Source organism: Hibiscus syriacus, unplaced genomic scaffold, assembly GCF_006381635.1.
Source record: "Hibiscus syriacus cultivar Baekdansim isolate YM2019G1 unplaced genomic scaffold, ASM638163v2 tig00116962_pilon, whole genome shotgun sequence".
In the NCBI taxonomy this organism is placed as follows: Eukaryota; Viridiplantae; Streptophyta; class Magnoliopsida; order Malvales; family Malvaceae; genus Hibiscus; species Hibiscus syriacus.
The window spans coordinates 3,894,957-3,912,698 of NW_024063488.1; the positions used below are offsets into that span (position 1 = coordinate 3,894,957).

A 17,742-nucleotide genomic window follows, 5' to 3' on the forward strand; every position below is an offset into this window, starting at 1 on the left:
CAAAAGGCCTTTTCTTCCATCGAACAACCTTTTCTTCTTGATGTTTTTCGATATGGATTGGTTAGCTTATGATTCGATTAATTAGGGCAATATTCGAATCAAATTCATCAAAATTAAATTAATTAATTTTTTAAATTGTCAATTGAAGTAATTATTTAAAAAAAAATTAATCAAATCAAATAAAATTCAACTAATTCGAATGAGGTTTGATTCTTAACAAATCTAGACTTTATATATATATATATATATATATATATATGCAATTCATACAATATATTAAATATTTAAAATTTTCAATTATTTTGATTAATTAACCAATTTTAAATTGATTTAACCGATAACCGGAATTTTGAAAAGAAATTTAACTGTTAACCAAACTAAATTTCAATTAGAACATTTAATTCGTTCAAAACCTAACGATAAACAATCTATTTATGGTCAAGCGTTTATACTGTTTTCTTGATTTGCTGAAGAGAAATCGTTTGCAGAACTGTGATTACTGTGTCTTGTGTTCAAAGTTTAAACAGCAACGAAGGCTGACGGAATGGCAGTCGTTCCATACAATGGCTAAAAGATGTGCAGAAATAAAGGAACCATAATTTCATCGTATCGGATATCGATAAATGGCACCGCCTAATTTCTAGGATTAATCAGTTGATACGACGGTAAGCTAAGACGACAGATTCCGATACACAAAATGATAGCTCCGAAACATGCATCAGAAAGTTCATCAACTAGAGTTAGTATATAAACAAATCATAACTGCTCCGGACATGATAACACGAGCTATAAAGTAGGCCTAGAACAATAACATCATGATGTGTGGGCTGGTGTGTGAGCGTGTGCGTATATACCAAAATAAGTGATCCGAAACCGAGTCTTATGAGGCCGAGCTCTGTCGGTAAACCAAGTTAACTAGGAACTCTTCATTTCCATGTTCGAATATATGTCAAACACATACCAGACAAATAAACATTGATGAAAATGAAGAATGCAGATAACATAGGGGCAGGTCACCAGCACTTGTGATGTGCTATACTGCTCTCAGACACTTCATTTTGCTTGATGCATCCATGTTTGGCATCCATATTCGACACTTATTTAGACACAAGTGTGAGGAACTAAACTATATCCACATTATGATGAAGCCGCAACTCCATCGGACATGTAGTGAAGACACATATACCGATTGGCATGAAAATAAACTATAGTGAAGACAACAAGCTAGGCAAAGAACAAGAAGTCAATTCAGTTACCATTAAACAACCATTCAATTCAGCTACCATTAAAAAACCATTCAAGTGCAGGTTACAAAACAAGTCAAACCAAGCCCTCTCAATGCGAGAGAACGACACACTACCCAGAATTCTCGGAACACGTCCACGGTAGCACTCTCACTACTATTCTGGTCACAAACATGGAAGAAGAACCAATAAAGATCTAATCCTTCATATTAGGTGACATCTATGAAACAATTTTGAGTGCACCGTCTTTCTTCTTCACCGGATCAGCTTTAGATTCCATCTTCAACGGCAATGGTGCAGAAAACACAAAATCTCCACCTTGAATCTGATAGTTCCCACCAGTCTCCGTTTTAGCTTGTTTGCTCAAGTTCCTCCTCGAATTCTTCTCTCGATCACTGCTCTGCAAAGACTCTCCATCATTCAAGTTCATCACCTCCAAATTCGCAACTAAATCTTCACTTTCATCAACAAGATTCTCCATTATATCTCCATGATCATCACTCGAAACACACTCGTCGGTTAAACTACCATCTCCACTTGAACTAACATCATTTTCATTGCTGATAATCCTATACACATTCCCATTCTCAGCAAACCTCACTGTTTTGTTCACTTTCGGTCGAATCCCTTGCCTTTTAACCAAAACCCCAGCATTTTTATTTTGATACTCTCCTCCATTAATACCTTGATGAAAACCTTCAAGCTCAACAACATCATCTCCTTCTTCATTGCTGGAAAACCTTTCAAGCTTTCGCAGTTTCTCCATTACTTCTCCACAGCTAGACCTCAAAATCCTCATATTTTTTGCATTCTTATACAGGAGCTTATTCCTTTTCAAAGCCAACCCATCAATATATTCCAAAAACTGAATCAAATCTCTACTAACTGACCTTTTACCATCTCTAATCATTGGATCACCACCCTATAAAAGAATACCCATGTTTCAAAATCCAAGAAAAAGAAGAAGAAAATAGCCAACCAAGATCTTTTAAGTACCAAATTATATGTACCTGGAAAGAGTCAAGTTTTAGAAGCAAATCCATGGCTTTTTGAGAAACGACTTGGGGATGAAGATGGGTTTTATTGGAAACCGAGAGCTTGAGAGAATTGAGACTTGATTTGATAAAGGCGAGATCTTTGAGCTGTCTAAGTGTTCTCGATCTATGAACTAGGAAAGCTCTGAAATGGGTTTGGATTACACGAGCGGCTGCATCTTTAAGCATAAACGAAGGGTTAGAAGAGCAATTCGAGGCTCTGGAAAAGCTGTGTAGTGATGATTCAAGAACATCAATGCGGCTCAGAAGTGAAGAGATGAGAGAGTTGGGGTCTTGTTGGGGATGTTGTTTGCGATGGAAGTGATGGTTTTTAGTGGCATCTTGGAAGGGTTTTAGAACATGGATTTGATTTAGATGGTGATTGTGTTGGGGTTGGAGGAGAGAGGCAAGGGCTTGTAGAAGAGGCTCAGATTGTAGGGTATATGGAGGTGATGGTGGTGGTGGGTGGAAACACTGAGAGCAATAACAGGTGGAGCAGCAGGTGGCGGAGCTGTGGTGGTGCTGGTTGTGATGGTGGTGGCACGCCATTAGGGTTTGTTGGGATTGGATGAAAGGGAGTTGGATTATGGGACCATTGAAGTATTAAAAAGAATAACAAGTGGACATTGACAGAGATTGAAGTTTTAATACATTGTATTTCATCTAAAAATTATATAAATTTACAATATTTTTGTTATAATTGAAAAATTATATTATAAGGCTTAAAACTTATAATTAAAAATATTTTTTGCATTATTTTGGATTACAATTAAAAATATTATAAAAAATATATTATTTTTTTATTATTTCGATTACAATTAAAAATATTATAAAAAATATAATATTTTTATTGTAATTGAAAATATTATTTTATTTATTATAGTATATAACTTTGGGGTATACCAGAGTCGAGTTTAAGAAAAAAAATTATCGACTTCACTGGTATAGATTATTAATTTATCCTTATATGTGTAATATATATTTAAGAATTTATATTTTTATATTATTAAAATATGTTCTTTAATAATTTAAAATATAAAAAATATTATAAAATATTTTTTAACTATTTAAAAAATAATAATGCTTATAAATATATTATTTTAAAAAATATATTATTTTAATTATTTTGAAATATTAATATATTTACATCATGTCGGATCAAAATTGAAATCGAAATTTTAATCTAAAATTCAAAACGAAATCAGATATAAATAATATATTTTCGGGTCAAAACAAAAAGAAAAGAAAAAACTGTCCAACCCACCTCGTGTCCATCCCTCCCTACCTATTATATTAGTGTTGGGCCATACTATAACTTTTACCTGCTCCAATCTTGTTCAATGATCTAATCAAGATATATATATATATATATATTATATGTATGTATGTATGTAAATGAATCACATTTTATAATATTCTAGTTAATAAGGAATGATTTTGGTGAGATTCTATGTTTATTATGTATAATCTCTGTTTTGAAAATCGGATCGGACCGGTCGGTTCAACCGGTTCAATCGGGAATCATTGTTTAGTCCGATTCAATCTAAATCGGTTGAACCACTATTAGTGAACCGGCTAGAATCGCTGAACCGTTCGAACTGGACCGGCTGAAAACGGGAAAAAACCGGGAAAAACTGGGATTTTTGTTTTTTAAAATTAAACCAAAACAACTTTGTTTGTTAAACGAGCCAAGTCGAACTCTAGTATTACTAAGCTCGACTCGAACTTGAAAACTTTAAAAGTAAGCTCAACTCAACTCAAACTCACAAGTTAAAAATTATCAAGTTCAACTCCTAAATTTAAATATGATGTCTCGTATAAAATAATGATAATAATGTTTTTGTCGATAAAAATTTTACATAATATAAGATATTAAGAAAAAATTTAAATAACATACGATTCATTTTCAATATTTGAAAGTAATACTTTTTTCCTCCTAGTTTTTTTCTCATTTATAAGTCGTTTTGTTTTTGTTTTTATCGATCGGTAACGACACAAATTTTAATGTTGGTTGTTGATCATCGATATTTTTTATTGATCTTTTATTTTCTATTGTTTTATTTTCAATAAGTCTGTTTGTATGACACGTTTTTTTTCCTTTTATGACAAGTTTTCTTTTGTTTTTTACACCTATTTCGTTCGTTTGACTGTTATTTTCATTTATTTTTTTCTAAAGGTTGATTAGACATCACCACTACTGATTAAGATAACGTTTATATGTTATATTGTTGATCTTTCCTGGTTTAGACTCTCGGATTGAATTTGGATATTTGTTATGTGTTCATGGATAGCTTTTCACGTCGCTCGAGTTTGATTTTCGATTTTTTCGGTGGTCTTTCAGTAGCTTGATCTCATTTTGTGATTTGTTTGCCGATGTGATCAAATCTATTTATATCATCTCTATTTGAGTTTTCTTGGTTATATTTTAATATTTCCTTGTATGATCTTTATGTGATCTTAAGTTGCTAATTTTAATAAATTATCTTAATTATGTGTTTAATTTACGATTATGATTGTAAATCTTTATTGTAATTTAGGATATTTTTATTTTAAATAAAATTAATAATTTCTTAAAAAATAATTTTAAATAACATGGAAATAATATAATATTCGCGAGAGAAGAATACATAATTTAAAAGAAAAATAAATCATAGAATTATTTTGAATTATAACAAAATTGATATAATATATAAGTTTTGAGATTAAATTATTATCATATCATAATATATTAAAGATTTGTTTCAATTTATGGAGGTATATTTATAATAATAATTTAATTAAATAATTATATATATATATGTAAAAAAAATTAATAATTAATAAAAGGGTAAAATACATAAATAATATTTGGTTATTGAGCGTTGCTTTATTGAGTATATTAATTATTAAAAATAATAAAATGATCATCTAATTATATGATATTATTTTGTTAAGTCTCTCGATTATTAAAAATTATAAAATGGTCACCCAATTATCCATATGTTCAAACTCATCCTTTTTCGATAACAAATTGACGGTCATCTGAATTGTACATTAATATGTTGACTGAAATATAATAGTCGTTTGATATTCTGGAATAAGATTTTAGCATATATGAGTCAATAAATTAACATCTAACTCAAACTACCGTCAATTTTTTTATAAAAATGTCGTTTTAGAATATATGAATAGTCGTATGACTAATTTTCAGCTTTTAATAGTCAATTGACTCAATAAAATAACGTCATATAATCAGAAGAATATTTTATAATTTTTTTATAATAAAAACTCAATAAAACAGTGTCCTATAATCGATGATCATATGTGAACTTTACCCCTTCATTTAACTAAATTGTATTTTACCCTTTTAATTAAAAGATAACACAAAGTTCATTTTCATTCATTTTTTTAATTTTAATTAAAAGAGGAAAAAAAGAGAAGAAGAAATCTGTCCATTTTCATCGCCATTGGGAAGAATCCAAGAATGGAAGAATTGACCATGCATTTACAAGACATTGAATACTCCGAAACAGCCCCAATTATGGAGATTTCTCATTTGATCTCTTCTTCTTCTTCTTCTCATTCTTCTCTTTCTTTTTTATTATTGATTTTGACACATTAAAAACATCATCAAAACAGCGGCTCTCTTCTTTTTATTCAAAGCTTGGGTTTCTCTGCAAAAGGGAATCAACCAACCCACATCGATTTTGGACTCAAGTGAGATAACCCATCGAGGCTTTTCGCTTCTCTGTAGCATTGGTTTTGGATTTCAAGCAGATTTTGTGATATTAAAACTCTTGTTTTTCATTGGTGAATGATAGCTTATTTGCTGACTTTACTGTGTACTTATATGTCTTCAGCTGGTCTCTCTTTTTCTCTGCTGCTTCGTCTTATTCTTCAAAGCATGGGTTTTCAGCTAAACGAAACCAACCCTGATCGGTTTTGGACTCCATTAATATAACCCATCAAGGTTTTTAGCTTCCATGAAGCATTTGTTTTGATTTTTGAGTGACCAGTGTTTGGATTTTAAGCTAAAATTTGGAGATTTGTTATTCTTTTTTTATTGGTGGATGATTGCATATTTGGTGATTTTTCTGTGTGTTTACATGTCTTCAAGTGGTTTATCTCTTTTAAGAGTCAATTAAATTCTACTTTTGAATTTACCCAATTTTGTAGTATATCTATGAGTCAAGTGATCCAATTTTTCTGAATTTCCCAGTTGAGAAATCTGAGGGTGGATTTGATTATTACAAAGTATAGGAAAACCAAGTACTCAAAGAGGACTCTTGGTGTCTCTACAGCAATCCGTATTGAGTTTCTTCTTCTTTTTATATGCTATTAAGGAGAGAAGTCCCAAGTAAAAAGATCGTGTGGGTTTTAGATTTTGAAGTCTTAGGTTTCTGGAGATGGCTAGTGTCCAAGATCAACTAGAAATCAAGTTTAGACTGACCGATGGATCGGATATCGGGCCTAAATCCTTTCCTGCTGCAACCACTGTTGCAACCTTGAAGGAAAGTGTTATTGCTCAATGGCCTAAAGGTTAGTTTGGTGTTTGATCAACTCTGAATGAATATTGTATTTGCTATTTGTTCTTTGTCGAATTGTTTATTGGTTAATGTTTCGTTCTTATACACGGTTTGAAAGTATATGATCATGAATATTGTGTAGTGCACTTGTATCGTTTGGTGTTTGATTAAATCCAAATGAATTTGCATTTGCTATCTGTTCTTCGTTTAATGGTTTATTGATTTTATGTTGAATTGTTTCTTATTGTTTGAACTAGAAGTAGAGGATCATGAATCATGATATTGCATCTCGAAATTCATATACTTCAGTTGTAATTACAGAAATTATGGAATAAAATAGAAGAAGTATATCGTCCTTCATTTCCTTCAGAATTAAGACAAAATTACATTTTTAGATCAGTAAATTGATTAGAAATGCTGATTACAGTTGATGTATGATATGTTTAGTAGCTAAATATTTCCGAGTAGCCTAAATAACATGATTCATAATAGGACCAAAGAACTTTTTCGGGACTTTTTCCTGGTAAAAGATAAATAGATGCCCTTTTTATTTATATGAACCTCTATCATTTGAAGACTGCCATAAAATACTGCTCTTTATTAAAACAAACATTCTACAAACATGTTGGTTTACTTCGTTGCATATTAGGCGTTTTTTTCGAACATATTATAATTGAATTCCAAATCGGGATCTAGAATGAAGTTTTAGGGTTTATATGCTCTTAATCTTGGCAGAGAAGGAGAATGGTCCAAGTACAATGAGAGATGTGAAGCTCATTAGTGCAGGAAAAATATTGGAGAACGACAAAACATTGGGAGAGTGCCAGAGCCCTATTTGTGATGTTCAACCTCCTGTGGAGAAAGGTACAATTATTATCTGCTGCTTGAGGTTTTGTGTTTGTTAGGTCAAATGGTCAATCGAAAATGTTCAGTGATGTTATTTATTGCATTTTAGAGAAGGTTGAACTTGGTTTTTCTTGGCCACTTCTTGTTAATAGTATAAGGCACCGGAATTCATGCTACCAACTCATGCTGTCCTTTTCCGAACTTAAAATGTTTTTTATGATGCTTTTTTCTTGTATTTCCCCCCATGAACTAACATTCATATCTTTCATTGATGAGCAGAAAAGAAAGAAATAAACCAATCGAAGCAGAACAAATGCATGTGTGTCATATTATAATCTGCGGTTTGATTAGGAACGACATGATTTTCAGGTGGTTAGTCAATTTCATCCTACCTAGACTCTTTGTTTTATCTAAATTACTTATATTTGACACCTATGTTCAACACATATCCGGAGATGGGTGTATATGAAAAAACTTAAAAACAGTTGAGCATTCCCATGTAGGAAACACACCCGAATCTATACCGGGTTCAAAGTCCGGATAACATAGTTTAATTGATTGTTTTCCCTGCTAACATAATCCTTGGCTTTAAACTAAGTTACATGATGACAAATTTCTGCAGATGAAGAGTGCCAGAACCGGTATAGAAAATGAAGTAGCAGACTTTTGGATTGAGGATGGCGATTGGTGTTTTTTCTTTCTTCTGCTGGTCTATTCATTATATGTGTAATCGATGATTGCCCGTCCACTTAGTTCTCTCAGTTGTTTTCACATAAATTAGACTTGAATCTCAGATTTCATGCCCAAATACGTCTCATCTGATGGGTTCTCCGGAACTTCTTGTTTTGGAGCTCGACATCCCTTGTATAATATTGTTGTTTTAATCATGTAACTTTGACTCGGGACTCAAATTCGTGTTGTTCATAATTTTACCAAGAATAAATGCTGTTAGAGTTGCTACTGTTCCTATCTGCATTCCAACATCATTCAAGTAAGGTTTCATGGTGTCTCGGAGTTCATATTAGGGTTTCTTGGACTTTTATTCACCATCTTTCTACGTCAGTATTACAGGGAGAATTTTAGGGTAGAATTCACCATCTTTCTAAATTTTTAGAGATTAAATTTGGTTAATTATTTTGAATTAGGACCTAATTTTTAAAATTGTATAAGTTTTGAGATTAAAACTACTATTATACCATGTCATGTTATCAATGACGTTATCATTTTCGTTAAATTTTAACAAAACTTAATGCAACTTAATGTCAGGATTCTAAAATAGAATAGAAACAAAACGTAATGTTATATTAGTCTGGGCAATGGTGCAATGGATGCGAGTAATCTGCTGAACCCTGTGCTTGGTCGGAGAGAACTGTGATGCATTGGGGCAACGACACTGGATGAATATCATAAATACGTCGAGAAAGATCCTTCCCTGGAGTGTTGTTTCCAGCAGGTTTATGTTGATCAGCCAACTGTAGAAGATACAATTTCTATACTCCGGGGGCTTCGTGAGAGATATGAGCTGCATCATGGAATCCGTACTTCTGACAGTGCACTTGCGGAAGCTGCAATCTTGTCCGACCATTATATAAGTTACTGGAAATGATATCGCCCGAGTAGTTAGTGAATGGACTGGCATACCATTTTCTAAACTTCAACAATCTGAGGGAGAAACTATTATATTTGGAGCAAGTGTTGCATAAACTTGTTGTGGGTCAAGATCCTGCTGTTAGATCCCTAGTTGAGGCCATTCAACAATCTCAAGCTTTACCAACATCGTCATCATTATGACTTCGAATGGGGGTTCACAGTACATTCTGAACTTGGACGAAGACATGCCAAAAGACATAGCTTATTACTATAAAGCAGAGGGTGATGGAGGCTGCAAGAGCCGTCTTTCGACCCCAGTTCATGAATCGTACTGATGAATACATATTGTTCCAACCTTTGGACTGGGAACAAATAAACAATAGTGTTAGATTACTTCAGTTCCTTGTACACCTTCAAGCTGATCATGTTATTTCTTTGTGCTTATCGGCCTTAATTTTTCACAGTTTGTTTTGCTGCTGGAACGTGTGCAAACGAGAGTTGCAGATAGGAAAATAAAGCTTCAGGTGACCGATGGTGCTGTTCAACTTCTTGGAAATCTGGGTTACGATCCAAACTGTGGTGCTAGACCAGTCGAAAGAGTGATTCAGCAGAATGTTGAAAACAAACTCACCAAGGGCATATTTCGAGCAGAGTTCAAAGATGAGGATATCATCTTAGTAGACACCAAACTAACTGCATTCGCGAATGGCCAACTCCCCCAGCAAAAGCTAATCTCCAGGAAGCTCAAAAACGATTTGGATACACAAGGAACCGGTGGCGAAGAAGCTTTATCACAGGCCATCTGAAAGTCAAACAAACTCAACAACAATTTGGAACCGAAAGTTGAGAAGCTTTATCATTATCTGTCTAAAATTTGGTATTTATGTTTTTGATTAAATACTGTAAGTATAACACAATTTTTTATATACATCTGATATAAGTATCAGATATGAATACAACAAAAAGAAAAAGGGATCGGACCATTAGGGTGATTTCTTCACTTTAAATTGATCTTTTCGCAAGTTCTGAAGCATCAAAGCTCTTGTTTTGCCATCAGGTTTGAGACCACATTTTTGCATTCTGAAGTAGAGTTTCTTTGCTGGTTCAACTTTGCCTCTCAAACACATTCCATGAATAACAGCATTATAAAGAGAAACATCTGGTGGAACTCTCTGTAAAAAGAAGAGAAAAAGATGCTGATCGTTGATCTTTCGAAATCCAAGAGGGACACAAAATCATTAAGGCTTTATATTCGATCTATGTTACTCGACCTCTGATGTGCATGTCATAGACTTCAGGAGAGTAAAAAGGTTGCTTGAACAATAACTAAATGAAGATAAGCTTACCTCTAAGATTTCCTCCACTTCAGCCCAAAGAGATCCCCAGATGCAGCTTCTTATTAATGACAAATGAGTAAACGTATCCGGAACACACTTTTGATGAATCATGTGGTCGTAAACTTGCAATGCAACTTTTGGTTTCCTAGCAGTCTCGCAAGCTCCAATGACGAGATTATATGATGTGGTCGAAACCGATAATCCTGAAGCCTCCAATTGCCATAAAAGCTGCAAGGCCTTATCCCATGAACCGAGCTTCTGGCAACACATTAGTGCGGTGTTATATAGATGAAGGTTTGCGGGTGAGTTCTGTTGTCTTATTCTTTCGAAGAGGTGAAGAGCATCGGCATGTTGATTTGCTCTATACAAAGCACCAAGCAATGAGTTCCATGTGAAATCATCTGGTTTATGACCCAAAAATGTCATAATATCATAGATTTTAAAAGCTAATTTGATCTCTCCAGCTTTTCCAAGTGAATTAATCAATGCATTGCATGCTACTGCATTCGGCTTCCACCCATCATTCAACATCTTCCGAAAGATTGATAATGCTAAATCCCATTTCCCTTCCTTTGCACATGCGTTAATCACGGCATGCATCGTGTCATCCCGCGATTCGACTCCATTTCGTATCATCTCACTGTAAGCATCAAGCGCCAATTCGCATTGATTACAACGAACAAAAATGCTAACTAGCAAGGAATAAGTGACTTGTGTCCCTATATAGCAATTCTCCTGGATTCTTCTCCATAACCTCTCAGCTTCAACCCAATTGTTTGATTTTCCACAAATTGAAAGAGCCGTATTATAAACAATCACATCGAAACTCTTTCCCTTTTTCGAATCCCCTTCCAATTCTGCAAACATATCGAGGGTCGCATCACACCCCTGACTATCTGCAATGGCTTTCAGCATTAAACTATAAGTATGTCCTGTGATAATTTCATTGTTCTTCATAAACTCAAAAGTTCGCAAGGCATCATCGAGCATCCCATTTCTTAGCAGACATGAGAGAAGAGAATTACATGCATGAGCATCGGGTTTAAGACCAGAAAACTCCATTGATTTACACAATTCCATTGCACTTCTAACCTTGTTGGACCTACTAAGCATCAATATTCTTCTTGATAATTCCTTTTCATTCCTTTCCTCCAAAAAGTGTACCTTAGCATCTTGTACAGGGTCCTTCACATTTGAACATGTTGAAGGTCGATCTATACTTTCGGTCGCAAAATCCGAATTCCGGTCGACCACCAAATTTCCCCAAGGAGGCAAATTTCGACACAAAGAATCCAACTCAAATTCTTCTTTTTCATTTTCAATCAAACCATTTTCATCATCAGATTCAAAACCAGTAGACATCTTCATTACTTTAACCCTATCATCTACCATAGAGGACTTAAATTGCAAATTCATCATTGAATTATTCATCGATAATCGACTAAACCGAACATATTTACGAACAGACACAGGCACCAAAGCCGTGTATACTCTACATTTCATTACACGTTTTCTGCACCTTTTCAAAGGCAGACCACCTCTGAAACAACCATAAAAACACCTACAACAAACAGTATCTCTACTTTGGTTGCATGAATGATACTGCAATCTAAACCCATCTGATATTATTGCAAAAGAAGCTGGATTCCCCAACAATTCTCCCATAACTAGAACACTAATCAAAATTTAGGGGGGGAAAGATTCAAACTACACAAGAAAAATCCCTCAATTTTAAGAGTATGGATGAACCAACTGTAAGAAAACTCCAAGCATTACTATTTAACCAATAGACCCTTTCAGTTCTTCCAAGAAAATATGTTACTTTGGCTTAAACACGAAGAAGAATTAGAAATTTCAGGCTTAAATGAGAAAATGGAGAAGACCCAATTCAAGTTTGAAGCTTGAAATCAGAAACAAACAACAGTTGAAATGAAACAGAGGTTTACCTGCAAAGTTCTATGGAATTCTAAAGATACCACTGGGAGCAGTTTCTTCGATGTTGAAGATAATAGCGGACAAAACGACGTTATTTCAATAGGCCTAGTGAAACGCACCGTTTTAATCTCCTTATAAATTAATATAACAAACCTACTACGAGGAATAGATATTTGATCGGAATCCGACGGCTTTTGATTCTATCTTATTGATTAGATTCAGGTTCAATTTGATATAATATTATATTTTTTATATTATAAATAATTACAGTAATATTTCTCTTTATATATTTTTAATTAGATCTTATTTACCTAATTAAAATAACTTATATGTATGGGTTTAATCAAATTGAATGGAGATTTTTATTTTAAAAATCAAGTAAGATTTTGAATTGATCAAATCCTATTAAACCTAAGTTAAATCAGATACAAATAGAAGGGTTTAATTTTAATATCAAGTACGAGTAGATAAATCAAATTATCTCAGTAGTTAAAAAGATGTTACTCTTAGAAGTTTCATGCTTTAACATCAGACACCGTAAGAATGATTTAACTTTTGTTACGGTAATTAAAAATTAGATGATTGAGAGACGTATTTTTAAATGGAACACATACGAAGAGAACTCTATATGAAAAGCATGTCAAAGATGGGTACACGCGGAGAACACCATCCAATCAAGATGGTAAAAACTACATTTTATTTTTTAATTTACTATGAACCAATTGTTAATGAAGAAGTTCATCTTTCACTCATCGACACTGTTCGATGAAGGTTTCGTGTCTTGGAGGTTGATCACGGTTTCGAACGCACCGACCAAGGTCTTAACCTTACTTTTCCGGGTTCCACAGAGCTTACTCACAGCTTCTTCGATGATGTTATTAAACAAACCCTGTCCATCTTGCTTCCCGGCACATCCTGGTGTCTTAAAACAACCTTTTCCTCACTTGGTTCGTTGTCATTTGTGCCACATTCCACACTTCCTTGCTTGAACTTGAGCTGCATCGGACAATGATCGTCGTACTGAATGTCGATAATCGTCCCTCTCCGGAAAGATAATTTCACAGGTTGGCAATCATCGGAAATGTCTGCTTCGTCCATGTGTACATTATTGAATGCAGAATCCGAGTCATGTTTGGCTTTGGTCACGGTAGACTCGGATTCATCTGTAACGTTTGGAGACACTTCAGCAGCACAATTCTCATTTTTATCTGATTCCAACATTACATCTTCCGTCTCCAATTTGATTGCATACAGTGTTTTCTCATTAATGGTGTCGATGTTTCTTTCGACTTGTTCATCGAGAATTTGCTGCTCGGTTTTGGCATTTTCAACCTCGTTCTGATTCTTATGTGGAAGCACAACTTTTAAGTTCTTGTTCTTCCTTGCACTTCGGCTTATAGGTCCTGAAAGAGAAGCTCTTCTGGACAATGGAGCTCTGCTTGATGCAGAAACTTCCTCTAAGGTTACTTTGGAGGGTACAGTTGCTCTTCCCATCTTCGTGTCACGGGTTCCGCTCTGCCTCCGGACGCTTAGAACGTCAGATGGTACAGCAAGAAGAAGCTTTCCGGACCGAGCTTTCGGCTTCAAAGTAGTGGGCAGTTTCAAAAGGCTTTCCTCATTAGCTTTTGATGGAACTTTCTTTGAAGAGACTTGTACTCTCCTGAAACGCGATGATCCGTCCTGCAGCATGCCTTTACCGGCATCGGATAAGTCGGATTTTAACTTGGTCAAAGGTTTGAGCTTTCTCATAACATTCTTTTTATCCGAAGAGTTCATAGGCACCTCAAGGTTCATAATATCAAAGATATGAGAGGAATGACTTCCGGAATTGGGACCATATTTGGTCTTGGGCTTTACCACTGATGCCTTTGCTTTTACTATAGGCTTATTTCTGCCCGGCGAGTCGGTCGATGTCTGAAGCTCGGTGACCTCAGAAATATCAGGGATGTGAATTTCAGAGTTGGGGAGAGATCTGGACCTAATTGGTGTTATCTTCTTCCTCTCTGGCGAGTCTGAGCTCCCGAACAAATTCGGCTCATCTGATGGCTTCTTTATAATCCTCTTCGGAAAAGGAAGCCTAACCTTCTCTTCAGTTTCATCATGTTTCTTCCCTGGTTTGCAGAAATCGTGATAAGTACCAATAGAAGCTCTCCGATAAAGAGACGGAACCATTTCTCTGGTGTTTGTTGACCCGGCTAATGAGTTTCTTCTCGGGTTACCCCCATTGATCATATCTGGTGTCATTGATGAACTAAAACTCTCCAGAGCCATTAAATATGTAGCAAACAGAATAAAAAGCTTAGAACAAGCAATCCTGAAATCCAACCAAAATTTGATGTCAGCAGTAGCCAACTATACATACACATACACATGAATAAACCTATCAGGGGTAATCAATTAGACTAGATTAAATACATTCATACAGATACATATTTACATATACGGGTAGATGTAAAGCTCTATGTCAGCAGTAGTCAATTATACATACACAAACATATGCATATGCATAAACTTATACATATACATGCATAAACCCATCAGTGGTAATCAATTAGACTAGATTCAATACATACATACATACATACATACATACATACATACATTAATACATATACTGGTAGATGTAAAGCAGAGAAGAGTACTAACCAAACTCTATTTGGGGTATTATGCTTCAGATTTGTCTACCTGCAGAATTACAGAGGAAGATTTAAAGATCATTAGAAACCAGTTCAATATAAAGCTAAACATCATTCAATTTGAGAAACAACTAAAAGGAACAGATCCGAAAACGACGATTCGACATAAACTCGAGAGCATATAAGAACAACCCTTCGTTTCTAAACAGTAAAAGAGCTTGATTTCACTATACATTCTTGTTCTGGAAACACCAGAAAAACATCTTTTTGATATATGCAACAAACAAGCAACTACTTTTTCTGGGATTTCTTTACAGTACCACATGGTTTGCTATTCAATCAAAATTGTTAATAAATATAACATGAGCACATGCAAAAAGAGACAAACTTCTCCTGTTCATGAAAGTTCAATGAATGAAAACAATTGGTTGGGCAAAGCAATAAATCACCCATCAAAGAAGACAATGTCACGCCAAAAAAATCATTAAGTTCGTGAAAAGAAAAAGAAAAAAGACATTAAACACGAACCTACCAGTACAAAGAAGAAGAAGAAGAAGAAGAAGAAGAAGAAGAGGTATACACCAAAATCCAACCCAAAATTCACAGTTTAGAAGAAATCCATTGTTCTGAACAATCCATAAACCACAACCCATATTATATATTCCTTCAAAAGCCAAAAATGAAAAAGATAACAATGGGAAGTTAAACCTTGTTTTGTATCAGAAAGCTTGTTGTTAACTATGTTTAACCAGAAAAGGCAACTGAAAAGCGAAATGAGTGAATGTTTTTGGAAGTTCACAGAAAGGTGGTTTGAGGGTGGAAACAAACTGTTTTGGGTTTTATTTTCTGTGTTTAGCTTTGCATTGTGCGTTTGGTTGGTTGCAGGCTTTGCTAGAAATATGGAGGAAGAGATTTCCGCTTGATCAAACTGCCATGAAAGAGACTAACTAACTCGGAGAGACTCACATTGCACCATCTTTTATAGGTATATTATTATGCCGCAATTTATTTTAAAATATTATCATGTTTAACTTAAAAAATTATATAAATTTATAATATTTTCGGTTACAATCAAAAAATTACATTACGATAATTTAGGGCTTATAATCGAAAATATTACGAAGAATCTAAAATTTTCACTTGCAACCTCTATAACTTAAAAAGTTGCTCTGTTAAACTTAAAATGTTAATCTCTTAATGAAATTCTCGATTACAACTGATTTATACTTTTTTTAACAAATTATATTTTAAAATTTCTTATATCATTATATTCACGAAGTTCGATTGCAACGTTATTGGCTTTACTTCCATAGTATTTTCTCATATATATATATATATATATTACCGTGACGTCTTTATTTTACTTTATAAAATTTAACAATAGAAAATTATCTGACAAATAAGATGTATAAATTTTAGTTTATAGAGAATTATTTGTTTCATTGTTCTATAATTTATTTAAAATTATGGTTTATGATTCAAGATTTTAAAATTTTAAGATTTATTGTTTAGGATTTGGAGTTTTAAGATTTAGGGTTTAGAGTTTAGCATATATATTTCAACGTCGTATATTGTATTTAAATATGAATCAATTGTATTATATGTCCTTAAACTATGACATTCATATCAAATTGAGCTCTAAACATTTGAACATTCTAATTTCATCATCAAATTATGAGTCGTTCTTTGAAAATTCATCATCATAAACTATGACTCATTATATTAGTCTCTAAACTTTTGAATATTCTAATTTTATCCCCAAACTTTTAAATGATTTAGGGGTCTTATTTGAAGTTTAAGGCTTAAGATTTTAGATTTTAGAATTTATGGTTTAAGGTTTAGGTTCAACATGTCACAACAATAAGGTTTACGTCTTAATTTTAGTTTAATAGAAATTTATGAGAAAAACCATCTGATGCATAGGATGAATAAATTTTAATTTATAGATGTCTGTCTGTTTTAGTGTTATATATTGTATTAAGATATTAGAGTCTAAAATTTTAGTGCTATGAATCTACTTAGGGAAGGGCATGGGATCCGAACCTGATGGGTTCTGACCCGATCCAATCGGGTCGGATTTTTAAAAATTTTGGGGTTGGGTCGGGTCGGGTCGGGTCGAGTTTTTTAAGTGTGATATTCGGGTCGGGTTCGGGTTTTGGGTGAAAAATACCCGACCCGAAAAAATATATAACCGAAAAAATTATAATTTCACCTTATATATTTAGGAATAATTACAATAATACCCTCTCTATATATAATTTTTTTCCAATTAAATCACTGTTTTTATTGAATAAAAATATTTTTTTATTATTTCGGGTTAGGTCGGGTGAAACCTTGTTTTGGTCGGGTATCGGGTGGAGGCTCCCTTGTTCTCGGATCGGGTGGACAAAAAACCTGACCCGACCCGACCCATGCCCATCCCTAAATCTACTAGATTCAATCTAAAAATTAAATATTTTTTGATCTAATAGATAAATACTTTAAATCTTAATTCATAAATCCAAATTTAAGTTAATGTGGGTCATATTTATTTTCTTTTATTTTGTTTGGTCGATCTGATTGAATTACTGAACCAACCACAATTAAGTGGAGATATCACTTGATTTTCACTTGTA

The 17,742-nt window shown here is 33.8% G+C and overlaps 4 protein-coding genes and 1 pseudogene across 6 annotated transcripts; 2 read left to right on the forward strand and 3 right to left on the reverse strand.

Moving 5' to 3' along the window:
* Nucleotides 1-1,366: 1,366 nt before the first annotated feature.
* LOC120190010 (BAG family molecular chaperone regulator 8, chloroplastic-like) lies at nt 1,367-2,848 on the reverse strand. The gene is made up of 2 exons (XM_039193140.1): nt 2,255-2,848; nt 1,367-2,166 (listed from the first exon to the last, which is right to left on the reverse strand). The coding sequence occupies exons 1-2, from the start codon at nt 2,825-2,827 to the stop codon at nt 1,465-1,467; spliced, it is 1,275 nt and encodes a 424-aa protein (XP_039049071.1). The 5' UTR covers nt 2,828-2,848; the 3' UTR covers nt 1,367-1,464.
* A 2,965-nt stretch (nt 2,849-5,813) lies between these two features.
* LOC120190380 (membrane-anchored ubiquitin-fold protein 2-like) lies at nt 5,814-8,595 on the forward strand. 3 transcript variants are annotated; one of them, XM_039193468.1, is made up of 6 exons: nt 5,814-5,974; nt 6,118-6,227; nt 6,477-6,796; nt 7,519-7,647; nt 7,909-8,001; nt 8,252-8,595. In XM_039193468.1, the coding sequence occupies exons 3-5, from the start codon at nt 6,664-6,666 to the stop codon at nt 7,962-7,964; spliced, it is 318 nt and encodes a 105-aa protein (XP_039049399.1). In that variant the 5' UTR covers nt 5,814-5,974; nt 6,118-6,227; nt 6,477-6,663; the 3' UTR covers nt 7,965-8,001; nt 8,252-8,595. The 3 variants fall into 3 exon arrangements, with proteins under 3 accessions (XP_039049399.1, XP_039049396.1, XP_039049397.1); XM_039193465.1 differs by having other exon boundaries at nt 5,815-5,974; nt 7,909-7,998; XM_039193466.1 differs by lacking the exon at nt 6,118-6,227 and having other exon boundaries at nt 5,815-5,974; nt 7,909-7,998.
* An 806-nt stretch (nt 8,596-9,401) lies between these two features.
* Nucleotides 9,402-10,025, forward strand: LOC120190232 (annotated as a pseudogene).
* LOC120190663 (pentatricopeptide repeat-containing protein At3g29290-like) lies at nt 9,988-12,512 on the reverse strand. The gene is made up of 3 exons (XM_039193718.1): nt 12,503-12,512; nt 10,566-12,231; nt 9,988-10,391 (listed from the first exon to the last, which is right to left on the reverse strand). The coding sequence occupies exons 2-3, from the start codon at nt 12,219-12,221 to the stop codon at nt 10,203-10,205; spliced, it is 1,845 nt and encodes a 614-aa protein (XP_039049649.1). The 5' UTR covers nt 12,222-12,231; nt 12,503-12,512; the 3' UTR covers nt 9,988-10,202.
* Nucleotides 12,513-13,346: 834 nt separating this feature from the next.
* Nucleotides 13,347-14,762, reverse strand: LOC120190233. Its single transcript, XM_039193339.1, has one exon. The coding sequence runs from the start codon at nt 14,760-14,762 to the stop codon at nt 13,347-13,349; it is 1,416 nt and encodes a 471-aa protein (XP_039049270.1).
* Between the last annotated feature and the right edge of the window lie 2,980 nt (nt 14,763-17,742).

Coding starts and splice junctions, on each gene's coding strand:
- LOC120190010 (XM_039193140.1), bottom strand. CDS start 2,827: ATGGCGTGCCACCACCATCACAACCAGCACCACCACAGCTCCGCCACC. Junction 2,167..2,254: donor TAAAACTTGACTCTTTCCAG/GTACATATAATT, acceptor ATTCTTTTATAG/GGTGGTGATCCAATGATTAG.
- LOC120190233 (XM_039193339.1), bottom strand. CDS start 14,762: ATGGCTCTGGAGAGTTTTAGTTCATCAATGACACCAGATATGATCAAT.
- LOC120190663 (XM_039193718.1), bottom strand. CDS start 12,221: ATGGGAGAATTGTTGGGGAATCCAGCTTCTTTTGCAATAATATCAGAT. Junction 10,392..10,565: donor AAGTGGAGGAAATCTTAGAG/GTAAGCTTATCT, acceptor TTCTTTTTACAG/AGAGTTCCACCAGATGTTTC.
- LOC120190380 (XM_039193468.1), top strand. CDS start 6,664: ATGGCTAGTGTCCAAGATCAACTAGAAATCAAGTTTAGACTGACCGAT. Junction 6,797..7,518: donor TATTGCTCAATGGCCTAAAG/GTTAGTTTGGTG, acceptor TAATCTTGGCAG/AGAAGGAGAATGGTCCAAGT. Junction 7,648..7,908: donor TCAACCTCCTGTGGAGAAAG/GTACAATTATTA, acceptor ATTGATGAGCAG/AAAAGAAAGAAATAAACCAA.